The following is an 18,174-nucleotide window of genomic DNA, read 5'->3' as shown; positions in this document are numbered from 1 at the left end:
CAATGCAGTAACTTGCATTGCAGAAGTAGGTTTGGGGCAGCGGACAAAGTCCGCCTGTGCCAGCTCCCAGCAGTTACCTCGGCTTCCTTGGAAAGCAATGCCATCTCCTTCTCTCAGAGGTAGAGCTTCATGGCCTTCTGAAAAAGATACAGTGGAGGAGGGATTTTAATGCTGTGAGATAGTGAGTTTGCTAACCTCTGAGGTCTCAAACAGCTCTAAATTGCTTGACGATGTTAAGTTTACTTGTCTCATAACATGGCCTCACCATGAATCATCCCATTCCCAGACTCTTTTTTGGAGAGTTGTAATTCAGCTTGGTCCAAGCTCAACTTTTCAACTTTCCCCCAAGACCCAGTCTTTATGGATTTTTCTCAAATCTTTAGCCACAAGAGTTAGCCTTTGGAGACTAGATTCTTAGATCTGCTGTATTATACCAACTTGTTTTGCTACTTCAGCAAGGTGAATAGGTAAGCATCCCAAATAGTGAGAGGTATCCAGAAGTGGTCATGTAACACATTTCTGTGATTTGAGAGCTCTAAATTGTTTGTCTTGGATTTTCATTTTAGCCTAAAGATACCCAACAAGCACTTAGTAGAAAAGCATCAGCAGTAAACATGGAGAAATTCAAGAAGTTCGCAGCCCGGAAAAAATGGAAAGTAAGATTGTTTGATTTGAAGGGATTAACTAATTCAATTTCCTGTATGGTTCCCTCTGCTAAGGGCGCATGTCTTCTGATCTCAGCAATGCAAAAGTGCATCCTTTTTTCAAGTTCACATCTGTACCATTACTCTATTTTCAAAGACAAGCAAAAATAGTATTTCAGTCCTATTTAGCTCATCTTTCTACATGTAATCTTACATTTATTTTTTAAATCAAAGCCATTCCCAAGGCACATTTTTAAATCAGTACAATAAAATTATAGTGCAGTTTTTTCTAAATGCAACAAACCACATTTTAAATAGATTTGTTCCTTGTGGTAAGCAGCATGGCATTATGATTATCCCAGAGTTTGTGTAAATGGTTCTCTAAATCCAGCTTTGGTCTGTGAGTGGTTGAGATGAGGGTAGGGTGGGCCAGGAGCATTCACTACGATATCTCTTCTCAGGGTGGATGGTTTCTGCAGGGGCTGAGTAGGATGTGGCTCCAAAGAACATTCCATCCAACTTGAACAAATACAAATTCAGGGTTCAGAGGGGGACAGGATGGCTTCCTGCGCATAGGGTCACATCAAGCCCAGAGGAAGCAGATACTTGCCATATCTCCTCATCACTGGCCCAGAGGTATACCTACCTCATTGTCATGCCCATCAGGTTGGGATGCCTTGATAGAGATGAGGACCACAGCAACAGATTATTCAAGACCTGACTCTTAGTTCTCAAAGAAGCCCTGAAAGTAAGGCTTAAATGAACCACCGTAACTTTCTTTCTTTCATTCTCTTTCTCACACACACACACACACAGAGTCTTTACATGTTGCTTCTGCCTTTGAGAGTAAATGCAGAGCTGTTTGTCCTATTGGCAAAAATGTCCCCCCGCCCCGCCCCCCGCCGCTCATTTCTAACAACTATAAAAGTTTTGAGTGTCTCACCGTCTGCCGTTACCAGCTTGCCTGGCCACCACGGACTCGGGGCCCTTGCCTGCCATGCTTCTCCAGGGGGGACGTCCACAGGCTTTGTTAGGGTCAGATCACATTCCTCAAAGAGTAGAGAGTGAAATACGGAGAGAGAACAGACATGTCCACCTCTATGGTTTGACAATGAAATGCAGAAGGAGAATCTCTCTTTTGTTGTCTTGATTTATAAGACCTTTAGAAGTTTCTTTAAGCAAATATAATCCAACCTGCTTCTGGGATTGCCCACCCCTGAAGAGTATGTGCTGTCAGCAGTGAATGCTATCTCAAAAGACTTTGTCATCTGCACTAATTTGAGTATTGTTGTATAAGCTCTCTCTCCTCCTTTCTCCCTGCCTTTTATTCACTCTCTCTTTCTCTTTTTTTTTTAATAAAGCAATCTGTTCGCTTGATATCACTGTGCCAAAGATTATCCAGGTCATTCTTGTCCAGAAGTAACATGAGTGTTGCCAGAAGCGATGATACTCTGGTAAGCAATCCTTTTCCCTGGATAGATTCATTCTTAGCACTGTGTATTTACAATGTTTAAGCTATTTGACTTGTTCAACAACCCAGAAAACCTGAAATCTTGGAAATGTCAGGTGCCGGAGCCTGCCGGCAAACGAACCGGTCACGGGCGCAATCGCCGAAATACCTGAGAAATAAAAGACTAGAAAAGATGGGGTTGAGAGGGACAGAGTCAGCTCTCGACTGAAACCGACGACTTTATTGAAGAATACCACACCTATATATGTGCTAACAGGAGTTACTAATAGATTAAAGGTTTGCATATGTGCAGAGCTACAGGCACAGATGTTTTAAATTCCTCCACTTAAGGACAGTAAAGTATTACCCTAGCACCCAACATGACTGAGATCAATAGAACATTAACTAGATAGATAACAGGCTTCAATCATGACGAGTTTATCAGCACCAGGAAAACAGGTGAAAGATCGCTACAGCAATTTCCTTGAGGGAGGTGAGAAAGGCCAACCTGTGCTTTAATAAATCAGGGGTGGCGGGACAGAGAGGGACCTCTTGATCTCTCTCAGAGCCGAGAAGGAGCCTGAGCAGTCAGGCTGGCTCCCCGCAGTCAGGCCTGTTCTTCCTCCTCTCGAAGAGGGAGTTGGGATGGCTGATTTGATGTACTCTATACTTTTTGGTCCTTTTTCCTCTTTGTTTTGATTGGCTATACCCACTACCTCCAGCCTCCACCTTCCCACCCTCCTCCGCCCCTCCAACACAGTTTGATAAAAGAGAGGCTGGCCAGTAAAGGGGAAGGAGCATCTAATTTTCATGAACTAAAACGAGAGCCCTCTGTTTCCGCTGACCTTGGAGGATCTTGAACTGTAATAGTACAAAAGGGACAGACAACCCTGCTTCTGAATATACACACACACACAAACACACACAGCAGAAAATCAGGGCAAATGCAGTGGGGCTTGATGATATAGTTCATGGTAGATCAGAAGGCTAAACCCACTCTCTTTGTTGACATTGTATTGACTTCCAAAGGGCCTTGAGAACAGCTGCACAATTTTTTTTCCCTAATCCAAACTGAAACCTAATCATAGATTAACTCTTGAGATATAGTGGACACATCAAAATTCAACACGACTTCACCAGACAGTCAGACAAACGGGACTTTGTGAAGCCTGGAGGAGAAGCAGACTCCAGAAAAGGCAGGAAGGGTGGTTCTGTGGGAACCTGCGGGTTCATATCACTGAGAAGTCAGGGCTTCCTGAGTGGAATCTGGGGACACCAAGGGCAAGGTCACATGTCAGCAGACACCAGTTCTTTTCTTAATCCCCTGAAGCTAACAGTTTTACCCAAGTTCCAGGGCTAGCCTTATAGAATGAAAAGAGTTAGGAAATACTAAAAAGAAAAAAGAAGTTGGAGAGAAGCAAGTTAGGAGAAGAGAGGAGAGGAAGAGGAAGAAGTCTGGATTGGGAAATTGTCTGAGGGTGACAGTGGAACCAAGGCAAGATACAGACTATTCATCTAAGGGAGAGGATGAGAATGATTAAATCTTATCAGTTAAAATCACAGAACAGTCAGTCGGGAGAAAATACGTTGCCATGAAAAGTTTAGGGTAGGGGAGGGCCTGGGCTTGTGAAGGAGCTCCAGGTGGAAAGACCCCCATCCGCAGCCCTCAGATTCTGTCTCATCATCTCAGTATCCTGTTGATCATGAGGTCTTACAGCAGCCTGCTTATTCCTCCATTCTCCCTTTCTCGTCACTCACTTTCAGGCAAATGTCTCCTAGTCTTCAACTTGAAAAGGAAAACCGATGGTAATCTTAAGCACATACTATCTACAAATAGTATTACAGCCCTTGTGAAGCTTGTTTGAATTCAGATTTACAAAGAGAAAGCAGAGTTCAGAGAAATGCTTTCTCCATACCACCCCCACAGGCAGAGGTTCAGTCTCTGCAGCTATGCTTTTCCGGGTCTGAAATTGTAGTAGCCGTACCTGTATAAGTCCAAAACTTTTGTGTGGAATTTTTCCAGCTTAATTTTTGGTTTTAATTTACCATATTTTACAAATATCTTATTATCAGTCAGCTCAGTCGCTCAGTCGTGTCTGACTCTTTGCGACCCCATGAATTGAAGCACACCAGGCCTTCCTGTCCATCACCAACTCCAGATATTTAAGAAAGTCTTTTGACAAAGTAGCAAAAATTTAGTAAATTTATTGTTCAACAGTATCTAGTTATTTTCTCTTCATAAATAGAAATGCATCCATTTTACTTTGTTTTATCTGGCCTTTATTTTTACATTTCTCCCCTTTTAGGACCTTTTTTAAAAAAAGAAAAAACAATTGTGACCAACTTTCAGAGAATTGTATTATGCTATAGAATACAGGAATTTCTAGTAATCAAAAAATGACAATCTGTAATTGCAAAAATGGCAAAGTAAGTCCTTCTTATTCAAAGACATCATTTCCTTGGTTCAGTGGTTTTAGAGTCTGAGTTACACCTGAAATTTTCTACAGTGGTTTCTGGAACTATATGTTTTGAAAGATTCCTATGATAAACACAAAGAGTAGTTTGTCATCAATCATTGTCCTAAATCTGAATCTTCAGAGCTGTTTGCTGTCTGGGTTATAATGCAGGTGACATAAAGTCAAAGGTAAATAGTAGGTGGTATTAGTTCCCAATGTGGGAGGGGCAAAAGGTGACCTCCTGCTTCATTCATAACCAGGTAGATTTGGGGATTAAATGGCTTACTTGCCCCGTGAAGGCTCCTTTTAACAAATGAGCCTTAATTTCTCTGATGCTGGTGAAAGGAGCAGTATAGCCAGCTGTATAAACCTTTTTCCCTCTTCCGTGTCTCTTTCAAGGATGAGGAAGACTCCTTTGTGATGAAAGCTATCATCCATGCCATCAACGATGACAATGTCCCCGGCCTGCAGCACCTCCTGGGCTCCTTGTCCAGCTACGACGTTAACCAACCCAACAAGGTCTGACGCTGTCCTGCCGGGGGGAGTAGGGGTCAGGGGTCATGGTGACTGTGCTCCTCCAAGTCCAAGGTGGAGAGAACCCATCTACTTCTCCATCCTCCTTTCCTGTATAAACTCCATACTGTGGGGAAAATCACTTCTGCTTAGAAAGTGAATTGAATTAGAAATAAGGTCTTTTTGCATTGAGGGCCTTTCTTCACACAAGGCCTTTCTATATGCAGCTAGCATGCAGCTCTAACCATGAAATTCTATATGTATTCATCTTGCAAGTGAAAATGTCACTTTTGGTTGTGAATCTAAAAGAGGGCAGGCTACCGTGTTCTTCTGTTTCCACTCCTGTCAGGCACGGCAGGTGTGTGTCTGTGAAGACCCAGGAAGGTGTCTGGGGCAGCGGTGGTAGTTTAGGCTTTTCCTTCCCTATCAAACCTGAAAAATTGTATTTTTTTTCTCACCTTTTCCAGCATGGGACTCCTCCGTTACTTATTGCTGCTGGCTGTGGGAATATTCAAATACTACAGTTGCTCATTAAGAGAGGCTCAAGAATTGACATCCAGGATAAGGTCATAATTCTGTTTTATTGCAAAAGGAATTATTTTTTAAGTATTTCCAAATGTCTCTAATCATAGAGGTAACAGAGAAAAATACCACATATGCCCTACTTCATTTCTCAGTTTCCTGTAAAGGAAGATGAACTGATTAAGTAGTCTGGTCCCGTCTAACAGGTTATAAGGGAAAAGGCAAACATTCATCTTCCTCGAGGCTCTGTTACTCAGCGTCTGCCTTTCTTTGCATCCTGCCCAGATTGACTCCTTACTTATCACATTGACTCAGCGTTGTTAATTGATGCTACATTTGGAGAAGTTTTCATTATCCAATTAATCTCATCAGAAATGTATTTCCCCACATGTTTATTAGGGTAACAAAATGAGGATATGCTTTGAGGTGTATACCTCACTTGAAGTGTAGACACAAGTGATAACCAGCTAATTGTCATTACAATGGATCTGTCATCAGCTTCCATAGACTTTCAACAGCACTGTTAATAGCCTAGAACTGGCCCTTGACAATACAGGGAATTCTAACTGGAAGTTGAAATGAAGGTTTTAGGAAAAGAAAAAGAACTTTTTTATTTTGAGATAATTCTAGATTTTAAAAAAAAGATCTATAGAGATAATATAGAAAGCTCACTTATCCCTTTCACCCAGCTTTCTGGAATGTTCATGTCTTACATAACCTTGGTCCCTTTGTCAAACCAAAAACTGAAATGGGGTTTTATTCCTCTTGGGAGTTGCTCCTTTGGCATTTGCCATCACATAGGAAAAGAAATATAGCAACTGAGTGATGTGTGTGTTTGGATCCACCTGGGAGCATGACACTGCCTTGGTTTTTGTACAGGGTGGGTCCAATGCCATCTACTGGGCCTCTCGGCATGGCCACGTGGATACCTTGAAATTTCTCAATGAGAACAAATGCCCTCTGGACGTTAAAGACAAGGTAAGGCCACAACTCTTCTTATGGAAAGTGATAAAAGACTGCATTTGAGTGTCGGCATGCCATCTGCATCATGACCCAAAAAATAAGGATTCAGAACCACAATCTTCCTACAGAAAATTTAATTTAGAAGTTTCTTTTTGCTGGGGACTTGGTCTAACATTAAAACCTGATTTTAGCTGAAATATGCCAAGTGGTTGTTATATTATGTGAGCTGTGAACTATCTTCCCCATAACATGAAAACTCAAAAGTTCTGCTAGAAGGACAACCAGAAAGTGACCTGAGTCCTGATCCTCTTCTCACCGCGCCATATGCGTGTCTCTTTACTATCTTCTTCGTCTTTGACATGACTGACTCTGCTGACCTTGACCACTGGTACTAGAGGGGTAATGAGACAGTGCAAGTAAAGTTAAGGCTTTGGGGATAAAAATGTTATAAAAATTATCAGTTTAGGAAGATACCCTACTTTCACATACCAGGTTTCATTCAGTCCACACAATACTCCTGTGAATCAATTGCAAGGCTGGGAGTTGCATGTAGGGTTCCTACTTTCTCCTCTGTATGTATTCCACTGTGTATGTAACCCTTCTCTGCTTCTAATACTAGTAGACTGATTTGTTATGTTCAGTCAGGGCTGTCATGTACAGTTGTATGGATTGTGCACTGTACTATATCTAAGGGATAAGGGATAACATTCACATTCCATGTTCAGTTGCTCAGTCATGTTCGACCCTTTGCAACCCCATTGATTGTAGCCCATCAAGGTCCTCTGTCCATGGAATTTTCCAGGCAAGTATACTGGAATGGGTTGTCATTATAGCAGTTTTCTGTCAGGTGGCAACAAATATCTCATTCTGTTTTAGATCAGTTTATTCTGACAGTTTTATGGCAGATATAAGTCAAATATCTTAAGAACTTGCATCTATTACTAATTCACAGAATATGTTATTGTAGGGGCTAATGGTAATATTTATAAAAATCTCTGAGGATGTAAGAAATTGTATTAAACATAGACAGTGAAATCAGAAACTTGCTAATAAATAAAACCTTGTGTTTAAGTAACTTAATATTAAACAAGGAATTTTGTGTTTTGAAAAAAAATCACATAGCTAGAAGCATCAGTATATAAAGATTAGGAACATCCGTCACAGAAAAGGGAATGGATTCTCACCTGGCGGGGTGGTTAGGGTGGGTGGTATTACACACGAGAGAGGCCAGGTATGTGAGTTTAACACTAGCGACTTGGTGGACACCCCACTGCAGGGTCCCTGGCCCAGTCACCAAAGGGGCATCTGGCCTGAGAGGGGCAGGCACCGCCTCAGGGGAGGACATGGAGCCAGGCATGTGTGAGAGTGGGCCTCCAGTCCTGCATGTCCTAGTCCCTGGAGATGATTCTCAGGGGGCTCTGACCCTTTGGCTGTGTCTTTTGCAGTCTGGAGAGACAGCCCTTCATGTGGCAGCTCGCTACGGCCACGCTGACGTGGTTCAGTTACTGTGCAGCTTCGGCTCGAATCCCAACTTCCAGGACAAGGTGGGTCATGGTAGCTGATGTCCTCACTTCTTCCGACTCTGCATGGATGCACAGATAGCCAAATGATAGGCTTGAGTAGCTTGGAGGTGCATCCAAGTTAGGTTTTCTGCTTAAATTACAGAGGGCAGGGACTCAAACAAAAGCACTGCCGTTCATTCATTCATGAATCCTCTGAACAACCCTTCAATTCCCATTTTACAGATGAGGAGACTGAGGCCGAGAGACGTTCAGGAGCTTGCCTAAGATAGCACAGCTCGGTAGTGGTGGAGCCAGTGCTCAGACCCACACAGACTGGTTCCAGAGTCTGTGTTCATAACCACTACAGTGTAACAGCCTCTTATAGACAGATTTCTGTGTGTCTGATGATGTTGGTCATGAATATGTAGACCTGATGACCACTCCTTTTTGTTGAAGCGTGGTTATCTTGACCCTTTCTCTGCCAGAACAATAATCCATTGATGTGACTCATCTTTATGTGATGTTCGTGTCAGGAATCTTGAGACAGGTTTGTCAGAGGAGTTCTTGCTCAGATCTCCCTCTGTTAGTAATCGCAAATGAAGTCAACTGTTGCACTTTCACAGGAAAGATGCTGTACATCACACACGCGGGGCCTCCATTGTTCAGAAGAGCTGAGCCCAAGATGCCAGTGGGCTCTGAAAAGTCAATTGTCAGTAAAATGCTGAGAAAGCTGAGTTTGAATTAAGGAAAGGCATCAGACCCAGCCCATTACTTCATGTTCATGTTTTGCTCCAATAGCTACAAGCCCTTTCTCTCCACTGCCTTGAGTTTGCTGCCAAATGTGGTTAGGACGCTCACCACGCCTGTACTTTCTTTCATCTCGTTGCCTTCTCTTCTCTGTGCCTCTCTCCGTGGCCAGGAAGAAGAAACACCCCTTCACTCTGCTGCCTGGCATGGCTATTACTCTGTGGCCAAAGCCCTTTGTGAAGCCGGCTGCAACGTCAACATGAAGAACAGAGAAGGCGAGACCCCCCTCCTGACAGCCTCTGCCAGGGGCTACCAAGACATCGTGGAGTGTCTGGCTGAGCACGGAGCCGACCTTAATGCATCCGACAAGGTGCTTTGTGGGTGAACGTATCCCACTTGCTGAAAAGTCATCTAGTGGGGGCTCCAGGGACCACAAGACTGCTCAATTCGTTTCCCTAAAATAACTTAGATGCAACAAGTTATAATTATCCTTTCTCTTCGGTAATCTAAAGATTCTGTGATTCTCGATTCTGTTTCGTAATTAATGTTCATTTGTGAGATGCAGCAAAATTTATGAGATGATCAAATAATTCAAGTCTCTATTTTATTTTTAGCTTTTTTAGCTTTGGAGCAGGTACAGTGATGATCGTGGTACCCAAGACAAATCCTCATTTAGGACTGAAATTGGCAGCACACTATCGATTTGTAGATAGACAAAGAAATAAGTGGTCTATTTACTTCCATCACCTGCTATTTTGTAGAAAGACAATAAACTATTCTTATTTGTTTGATAACAATTCTAGACAAGGTTTCCCTTCTTTAATTAAGCAAATTCAACATAATCTTTTCTTACTGTGAACTTATGCTACAGTGAAGCTGATGCCACCATCCATGGTGGTTTGGGCATACCGTGGTTCATTTAGTCACTGCCCTCTGGAGTATTCTCTTGGTCCAGAGCAGCAGTTCTCAAGTGGGCAGTGACTTAGCCCCCAGGTGACATTAGGTAGTGGCTGTAGAAGTAGTTTGGGGTCATCAGAGCCAGGATGGGACATCTAGAAGATAAAGACCAGAGGCTCTGTTGAACAGCCTGCAATTCCTAGGACAGGCCCCAAATGTTAACAGTGCTGAGGTTGAACAACCCTAGAATAGATGAGTTATAGAAATGCTTCTAAGCTCCCTCTACCCAGCTCCTAAAACTCAGCACATATCTTCACTAGGGGCTCTACAACAGGGAGAATGACTCCCAGGCTGGTGCTGTGTGGGTGCAGAGATTAAATATGTTATATTTGCTTCTCAGGGCTTCCCTGGTGGTTCAGTGGTAAAGAACCTTCCTTCCAATGCAGGTGATGTGGGTTCAGTCCCTGGGTTGGGAAGATCCCCTGGAGAAGGAAATGGCAACCCACTCCAATATTCTTGCCTGGGAAATCCCATGGACAGAGGAGCCTGGCAGGCTACAGTCCCTGCGGTCACAAAAGAGTCAGACATGACTTAGCGACTAAGCAACAACAGTTTGCTTCTCATCTATGTGATAGCCAATCACCTCGCTTTCTCAGTTTCTCAGAGTATAAAATAAAATAATAAACTCTCTACTTAGGAAGTTAGTAAAGATCACTGAGCAGATGTTTTCAAAATACTTGATAAAACAGGCCACTGGAGAACCAACAATGATTTATGTCCCATGAATTCACACACAAGAAGGAGTGTGGTGTCTTCCCACCTGAATGTAGTGGCCAAGCCTAGATTAATTAAACTGATGTTCAGCTCAGCCCGTGATTATTCAGAGTGAGACATGTGGGGCCTCACCTCAACCCCGCCACGAGTAAAGTTTCTGGTTTTTAATCCTCCTTCAGGTTTGGTCCCATTGCCAGTTAAACCTGACCCAGTGAAGCTAGAAAGGCAACCAGCCAGTCCCACATGCCCGGTCAAAAGCACTCATGGCCCTGGTGTTTGTTACAGGATGGACACATTGCTCTACATCTTGCCGTGAGACGATGTCAAATGGAGGTCATCCAGACTCTCATCAGCCAGGGCTGTTCTGTCGATTTCCAAGACAGGCATGGCAACACCCCCCTCCATGTGGCCTGTAAAGATGGCAACGTGCCGATTGTAGTGGCCCTCTGTGAAGCTAACTGCAATTTGGATCTCTCCAACAAGGTAAAGCTGCAGGGAAGATCCCCGCACAGTCCATCCATGTCTCTGTGTCTGCCTGCTTCTGGGTTTGGGCAAGTTTCTCTCTTCACTGTTCAAAGTCAGTATTGCTTTTATGGACCTGTTCTTTTTCATAGGGCTCTCCACTTTAAGTGTATTTTGCATATGACTTTTTAATAATTTCCTATAGTTTAGTAATTTAATTGTTTAATAATTATTTAATTATTAAATAAATATTATATAGGAAATTATTTAAATTAAATTATTTAAATTCCTGTAGACTATTAATTTAATAATAGTCCCAGGAAAGTATTACATTAATACTTCCTGCTGAGACTGGCTTACCATTTATGAACATTTAGAAAGAGAAAGAAGGAGGGAGGGCGGGGGAGAGAGTGTGTGTGTATATGTTCTCTTTCTGGAGAAGAATCAAAGAACATGGTATAAATAGGGGCACTGAGTCTTCAGGAAAACACCTAATGAGTTATGATATGATTGAAATCCCTGGAACCAGATTTCTCCAGCTTCCCCCATTTGGGTGTTTTATGGTCAAAAATTCATAACATCTTTCTTGTGCTAAATACATTTGGTAAGACTAAGGGTATACTATCATTTGGTGAATGACAAAGAAATAAAAATCCCCATATGTTGACTTCTAGAAATTCTAGAAATTAGCTAACACCTTCTCTTTTCCCTGAATGCCATCTAGATTTTCACTACCAAGTATGGTAGAACAGTTGGATAGTCATGTGGTTTCAGCTCTGTAACTGTATGAAAGGCAAGCACTATTCTGTTACCATTATGTTAAAAACAAAGTCCAAGTAGAATTAATTTTGTAGTTGCAGGAAATGTTGGTTTGTAAGTGGCAGACATGATACCAGCAGAATTTAATATGGTTTGTTTAAGGTAAAAGAATAACTGAAATGCCTGGAAAATTATGCTTCTACCAAAAGAAAAATATTCTTCTTGCATATTATGTGATTAATTCTAATAGAAATTGAAATAGGTAATCTTCATATTCTGGAAGTATGAAAAGGCAATAGCCTAAGTCCTAGCCATCAGCTGCTGGTTGCTTTCTTAGTTTATCCTTTTCTAATCTTGCCAAGTCAGTTATGTAAGTGGCTTAAGGAAGAAACTAAGTGTAATATAATATTAAGCAGCATCAAGAGGTTGGCTTTCCTTCTAGGAGTCTTTAAATGAATAAAAAGCAGCTTTAGGGACCTTGTGGCACTCATTTGAATGGCTTTGACTTGGCCATTGTACATGGTGACTTTGTGGGTCTTGCATCTTCAGAAGATCTGGTGTCAGCTTGTTTTTCTCTTCCATTTTTTTGTTGCTTATTTTAGGAAAGATGATGAGGTCTATAGAGGAACTTAAAAAATGTGCAGAAAAGTAAGAGAAAGGCCTTGTTTCCCCAAAAAGCATATCTGACTTTACATGGACTGACCCTGGTAACCGACAGCGTGGCCATGGCACAGTGACGGCCACGTCGCCCACGTCGCCCAGGCAGACGGTCACCCCTTTCCCGTGCCCTGCCGTTTCCTCACCTGAATTCCATTCCCCAGAGACACACACGGCCATTCAGATCCTACCCCTGTCACCAAGATGTGACAGGAGCTTGTCACGATTTCTGACAGTCATTGCCATGAAACAGGCATTTCTCTATCTGCATTCTTCTCACCTGAAAATCGGGAGACTGGCTATTTAACTCGGCTGTGTTGGGGAACATGGTAGAAGGGAGGAAATGGACTATACAGAGAGCACACCCTTAACCCTTTGTTCCCTTCTGAATTGGCTCTTCTGATCAGCAAAGGGAGAAAAAGCATGTTGACACATGCCTGGGTGTACACGCACATACACACACACACACACACACAGATGTGCACACACACCCAGGACATTTCACTATAAGAGCATCTCGTGTTATAACCACTACTGTGATAGAGACACTGGCGCTCCAAAAGCATGGGCATCTGGAGACTAAAGAAACTGGGAAAAGCTGTTCAGAGGTGATTATTTTAAATGATTGGGATTTGGACAGATGGAAAAGAGGGGGAATGCAATATTTCAATAAGACGGAGGCAGCCAGGAAGGGGAATTGAGTCCAGATGGTGAAAGACCTTGAATATAATGCTAAGGAGTTTGAGTTTTTTTCGGTCAAACATTGGAGGCCATGAAACTGTAAACTCTCCTAGTCTTTTATTCATCATATGTCTCTTCCTTGACCTTTTTCCCTTCTATAAAACAATGCATCTTGTTACCCAGGACTATCTTCCTTACACAGAAATCCAAACACTTCCTCCAGATCTTCCAAACCAACTCCTTACTTTTCACTTTAGCTCTGTGGTATTTGAAAGCTTCATATCTGCTTTCTAAATGACTCTAGGAGTTAACAGTAAACAAAAGATAAATATGCACACACACTGCAGCAATACTTATAGTAGCAAGAAATGGAACCACCTTAAGTGTCCATCCTCAGCAGGCTAACTAAATAAGTTATGATATATCTATATATTGAATATTATTCAGGTATCTGAAAGAATGTAATAGATTTCCTTATAGACATGGAAAAGTATTCAGTCTGTTGTCAGATGAATAAAGCAAGTTGACAGAATGTAAGGTAGAATATGATTATGTCTTCACTTTTAAAATTATTTCTCTCCACTTATGAATTCATAGAGAAAAGCCTGGAAGGTTTGCGTGGGGCTAGCTCTGAGTGGGGGAACTTGGGGGAACGGAAGAAAAGGACTTCATTTTTCTACTGTGTATCCTTCTATGTTGTTTGGATATTCTAAATGAGCTTGTGTTAACTTCTTAACAAAAACCTACATTTAGTTGCAGTACAAAACAGAGAGAGCCAGACTTGCTCAGTTCATAATTTCCATTGTGTAAAGTAATTTATTTTTTTCTGATTTCCCCAGAGCAAAAGAAAAACCTTAAGTTCCAGGAGTTCCCTGGTAACCTAGTGGTTGGAATTCTGGGCTTTCACCGATGCCATGGCCCAGATTCAGTCCTGGCCAAGAGCTGAGACGCCACAAGCTATGTGGTGCAAGCAAAAAAGAAAAAAAATTTGTTTAAATACCTTTGTTGTTCAGTCGCTCAGTTGTGTCCAACTCTTTGTGACCCCGTAGACTGCAGCACTCCAGGCTGCTTACGTTCTGTTTATTAAGTTATTCAACCCAAACAACCTAATATTTCAGGAGCTGATGGAACAAATGATTCACATAAATTGAAAGAAAGCTATTTTTATTTAATTCTCAGTTGACCACAGTTGTGTACTAATGGAAGGTGTGTGCTTGTTGGGCGCCTCACGACTCTTTAAACTTTGGACTCAGAGTGGACACCACCACCCCGTATCCTGTTCTGTGTGGATCTTCACAAGAGACCTGCTTTGTATCACAGCCGCCACCAACCCCATTCTGTGCATACACAATGTCACTGAAAGGAAGGCAGTCCCAGCTAATTTGAGACACTGAACTACCTGAAGCTAGTAGTTTCCCTGGTGTCTGAATCTGCTGGTTCCATCAAAAATTTAAAATATTCCTCAGCACCCCCTTGAGTATACTGCAGTGCCCCCAGATACCTTGGCACATGGTGTGGGAGCCGTAGGCAATCAAAAATGCTGGGTGTGGCCTTGGTGTTTCACTTCATTAGAGCATCTTCACTTTCTGTCCTTCCATGCCTTCTTCCCTTGCTGTATCTAAATCTGAGCCACAGTGCAAATCTTTCCGGAACTTTGGGGCCTTCAGCCCTGACTCATGCCTCCTTTCTGCCAGCACAGCAGGAGACTTAATTTAGTTATTTTATGATAAGCCTCCCACTCTTTCAGCCTTTGAAGTTTTATTTTAAAGTCACTCTGTTAGCTGAGAAATACTTGAAAACATTTTGTTTGGCTTGCCTCCCCGAGGAGATGGCAAGTTTCTGGAGAGAGGAGACCTCGCCTCCTGTCTCTTCCTGGTGGCTCCCAGATCCTTACACAGTGCTGGCCCCGTGAGATCCCTCCACACACGTCATCCTCGGCAGCAAGCGTGAGGACTCTCCCGGGTCTTTTTGTCTCCCGCAGTATGGACGGACGCCTCTGCACCTTGCCGCCAACAACGGGATTCTGGACGTGGTCCGCTACCTGTGTCTGATGGGCGCCAATGTGGAGGCGCTGACCTCGGTGAGTGGCCCTCTGGCAGGAGAAAATGACTGCAAATGTCTCAGGCCTCAAGGGCACGAGAGGAAAGGTATTGCTTGGCAACTGCACTGCAAAGCAGACAGGCTGCTATTAAGCTCCAGCTCCTCCACAGGCAGTTACGTAAACATCTGCCCACACAAAGCCAGGGTAAGATCTTGTTAATGCCTCATCCTCTTCTTTCCCCAGACCCGCACTGCCAGGAACACCTGCTGTTTCCCACTGGCCTTTTCATTTCCTGTGTTATACAACAGGCCTTCATGTTTTGTGTTAGCTTGTGTGTTTATCTTTTCTAAATGTGCCCCCTCCACTGGGGGGGACTGGAGGGGCCATGGGCTTTCAGAGAGGGAGGAGGAAGGCCCCTCGGTGTGGGGGGGAACAGGTGACAAGAGCTGTCCTCTCGTCTTTGAAAAGTCTGGCTTTGCTCTTGGGCCTGCGTGCATGCAGTCGTGTCTGATTCTCTGTGACCCCATGGACTGTGACCCGCCAGGCTCATCTGTCCGCGGGATTCTCCAGATACTAGAGTGGGTTGCCATGCCCTTCTCCAGGGGATCTTCCCAACCCCAGGGATCTAACCCACATCTCTTATGTCTCCTGCATTGGCAGGTGGGTTTTTTTACCACTAGCGTCACCTGGGAAGCCACAGCATATTTTAAAATGAGGTTTCTTTAGTTTCTCTCACTCCTGACACTCCCTATTCCAGACCTGGTACCTCCCTGCAGAAGAAACCCTTTGATCCTCATTTCAAGGATACCAGAGAGGAATAATGTGCCTGCGGATGAGATAAGGTTGCTGTTTTACAGCTGCACTGAAACATTATCTTTTGAGCTGTTTCTGGCCTGGCAGTGGGTTGAGTCTCCACTGGCTCATGTGGGAGATTCCTAAAACTCAGAAGAGCTTCGCTGACATAAATTGTTTCTTTAGAGGAGACCCCCTGGAGTTTTAAAACATGGCAGCTAACCTTGGGAAAATCAAGGATCTGAAGCTGGATACAGGGGATGGCAAACTGTGGACCACAGACCAAATTCAGCCTGCTGCCGGCTTCTGTTAATAAAGTTTTATTGGGACACTGCCATGCCTGTTGTTTACATATTGTCTGCAGCCATCTTCACTCTTCAAGGGGAGACTTGAGCGACTGCAGCAGAGACCCTACGGCCCTCAGAGCCCCAGATATCTGCTCTCAGGCCCTTTACAGAAAATGGTTGCTAACTCCTGGCCTAGGGCATTGCCTCCCTGGCTGTACAAATGTGACGAGAATGTCACTCCCTCCCCACAAGCAGGGGTTCTTTTATGCAGTGTTGAGCCCTGAGCTGGGCTCCTCTGCAGGCCCAGTGATGACCAGTGCTCTACATGGGACTGGACCTTCTTAGGGCACCTGCTCACCTATCACAAGCCCACCCACAGCCACCTATGAACCTGATGTGCCATTATCAAAGCTTCCCCAGCCATGTCTAGGCACTCAGTCTAGTTACTCCACAAGAGAGCACTTATAAACGTTTTTACGAGAAGAAATATTTTTTTTTTACAGATGTTGCCTCATAAAAAGTAAACTGCCGCCAGTGGCTCTGAAGATGCCAGCAGCTGCTCCTACCAGCCTGGCAGTGTGGGTCAGTCTTGGACTCTGCTGGGTCCTCAGGCTTCCCCGTGGCCTCTGTGAAAGTGAAATGAAAGTTGCTCAGACATGTCTGACTCTTTGAGACCCCATGGACTATAGCCTGCCACACTCCTCTGTCATGGAGTTCTCCAGGCAAGAATACTGGAGTGGGTTGCCGTTCCCTTCTCCAGGGGATCTTCCTGACACAGGAAGGAATCAAACCGGGGTCTGCTGCATTGCAGATGGACTCTTTGCCAGCTGAGCTTCCAGGGAAGCCCTCTGTGAGGCCACAGTTACCTCCCCGTGCCTTCCCCACAGCAGCTGCCCCCCAGCCTCGGGCTCCCCCTCTGGAGGCTCTCAGGTGAACCTCCACTCCCTGCCCACCCCAGCTCACTGCAGATGCTCCTTCTCGGTCCTGCGAGTCCGCTTCCTGGGGGCTCCATTGTTTATTCAATCAACAGATAACTGAGCAGGTACCGCACTCCAGACAGATGCGGGGACACAGCGGGGCTGCGATAGGCGAGCTGCCCTCCCTTGAGAAACTTCCAGTCTAGTGGGAGAGAGTCAGAACCAAGGGTCACAGTGAATATGCAGCTGCAGAGTGGGACCTGAGCCAGTTGGGAGCCAGGGTCCCCAGGAGTTTCCGGAGGTCAGGAGCACTCCTCAGAGAGAGAGGAGGACAGTCTGAGCCCAGAGGAAGGTCTGTGGGCTGGAGCACAGGGGGATGACGGGGCTGGGTGTGCCTGGCCTCCCCAGCAGGCACGGTGGAAACCACGCTTGCTCCACCAGGACCGGCGTTATCATGGAGGTGCCCCAATGCAGGCCTAGGCTGGCTCCATAGAAGGACAGCGTGCTGCCTGAGTCATTCTAAACTCTCTAATAGCCACATCTGATGAGGAAAAAGACAGGAAGTCAGTATCAGTCAGTTACTAAAAGTAATATATGAAGTAATATATTTTGCACATCATATGCCGAATATTATCATTTTGACTTGCAATCATTATTTTTGAATTACTGAGGTATGTCCGGTTCTCCGATTTAAGTCTTCAAAATCTGTCTGATTTAAGTTCTCTGATTTAAGTCTTCATCCACAGCACATCTTAGCTCCACATTTCCAGCCCCAGGAGCTGCATGGGGAGTGGAAAGTGAAAATGAAAGCGTTAAGTCGCTCAGTCGTACCTGACTGTTTGTGACCCCATGGACTGTAGCCCACCAGGCTCCTCTGTCCGTGGAATTCGGCTGCCGCACTATGGACAGCACCCTCCAGCCCGTTTTGTCAGCGAGCTTTTCTTCTCTGCTGGACCGCACAGGTCTTCCCCGCCAGCACCACCGCCCTCGACCCTACAGCGCCTCCTAGCGGCTATCTTTCCTCTCCCAGCCTGTCCTCCGCCAGGATGGCTGGAAAGTCTTCTGACTGTCTGGTTCTCTTTTTCCTTGCTTCCCACTTCTCCTCTACCC

At 44.3% G+C, this 18,174-nt stretch overlaps 1 protein-coding gene across 8 annotated transcripts in view; it reads left to right on the top strand.

The window, feature by feature from the left end:
* The window catches only part of DAPK1 (death associated protein kinase 1), a 206,029-nt gene that overhangs the window by 148,955 nt on the left and 38,900 nt on the right, over positions 1 to 18,174 (top strand). For all 8 annotated transcript variants that reach the window (XM_070459526.1, XM_020902140.2, XM_020902143.2 and 5 more), the window contains 9 exons: positions 567 to 656; positions 2,006 to 2,098; positions 4,950 to 5,069; positions 5,531 to 5,629; positions 6,465 to 6,563; positions 7,994 to 8,092; positions 8,970 to 9,167; positions 10,754 to 10,951; positions 15,009 to 15,107. In XM_070459526.1, coding sequence (XP_070315627.1) covers positions 567 to 656; positions 2,006 to 2,098; positions 4,950 to 5,069; positions 5,531 to 5,629; positions 6,465 to 6,563; positions 7,994 to 8,092; positions 8,970 to 9,167; positions 10,754 to 10,951; positions 15,009 to 15,107 — 1,095 coding nt within the window. The remainder of the gene's footprint in view (positions 1 to 566; positions 657 to 2,005; positions 2,099 to 4,949; positions 5,070 to 5,530; positions 5,630 to 6,464; positions 6,564 to 7,993; positions 8,093 to 8,969; positions 9,168 to 10,753; positions 10,952 to 15,008; positions 15,108 to 18,174) is intronic.

Source organism: Odocoileus virginianus, chromosome 31, assembly GCF_023699985.2.
Source record: "Odocoileus virginianus isolate 20LAN1187 ecotype Illinois chromosome 31, Ovbor_1.2, whole genome shotgun sequence".
Classification (NCBI taxonomy): Eukaryota; Metazoa; Chordata; class Mammalia; order Artiodactyla; family Cervidae; genus Odocoileus; species Odocoileus virginianus.
Note: the sequence above shows the minus strand (reverse complement) of the source record. Positions and strands in the feature narration are given on the sequence as shown.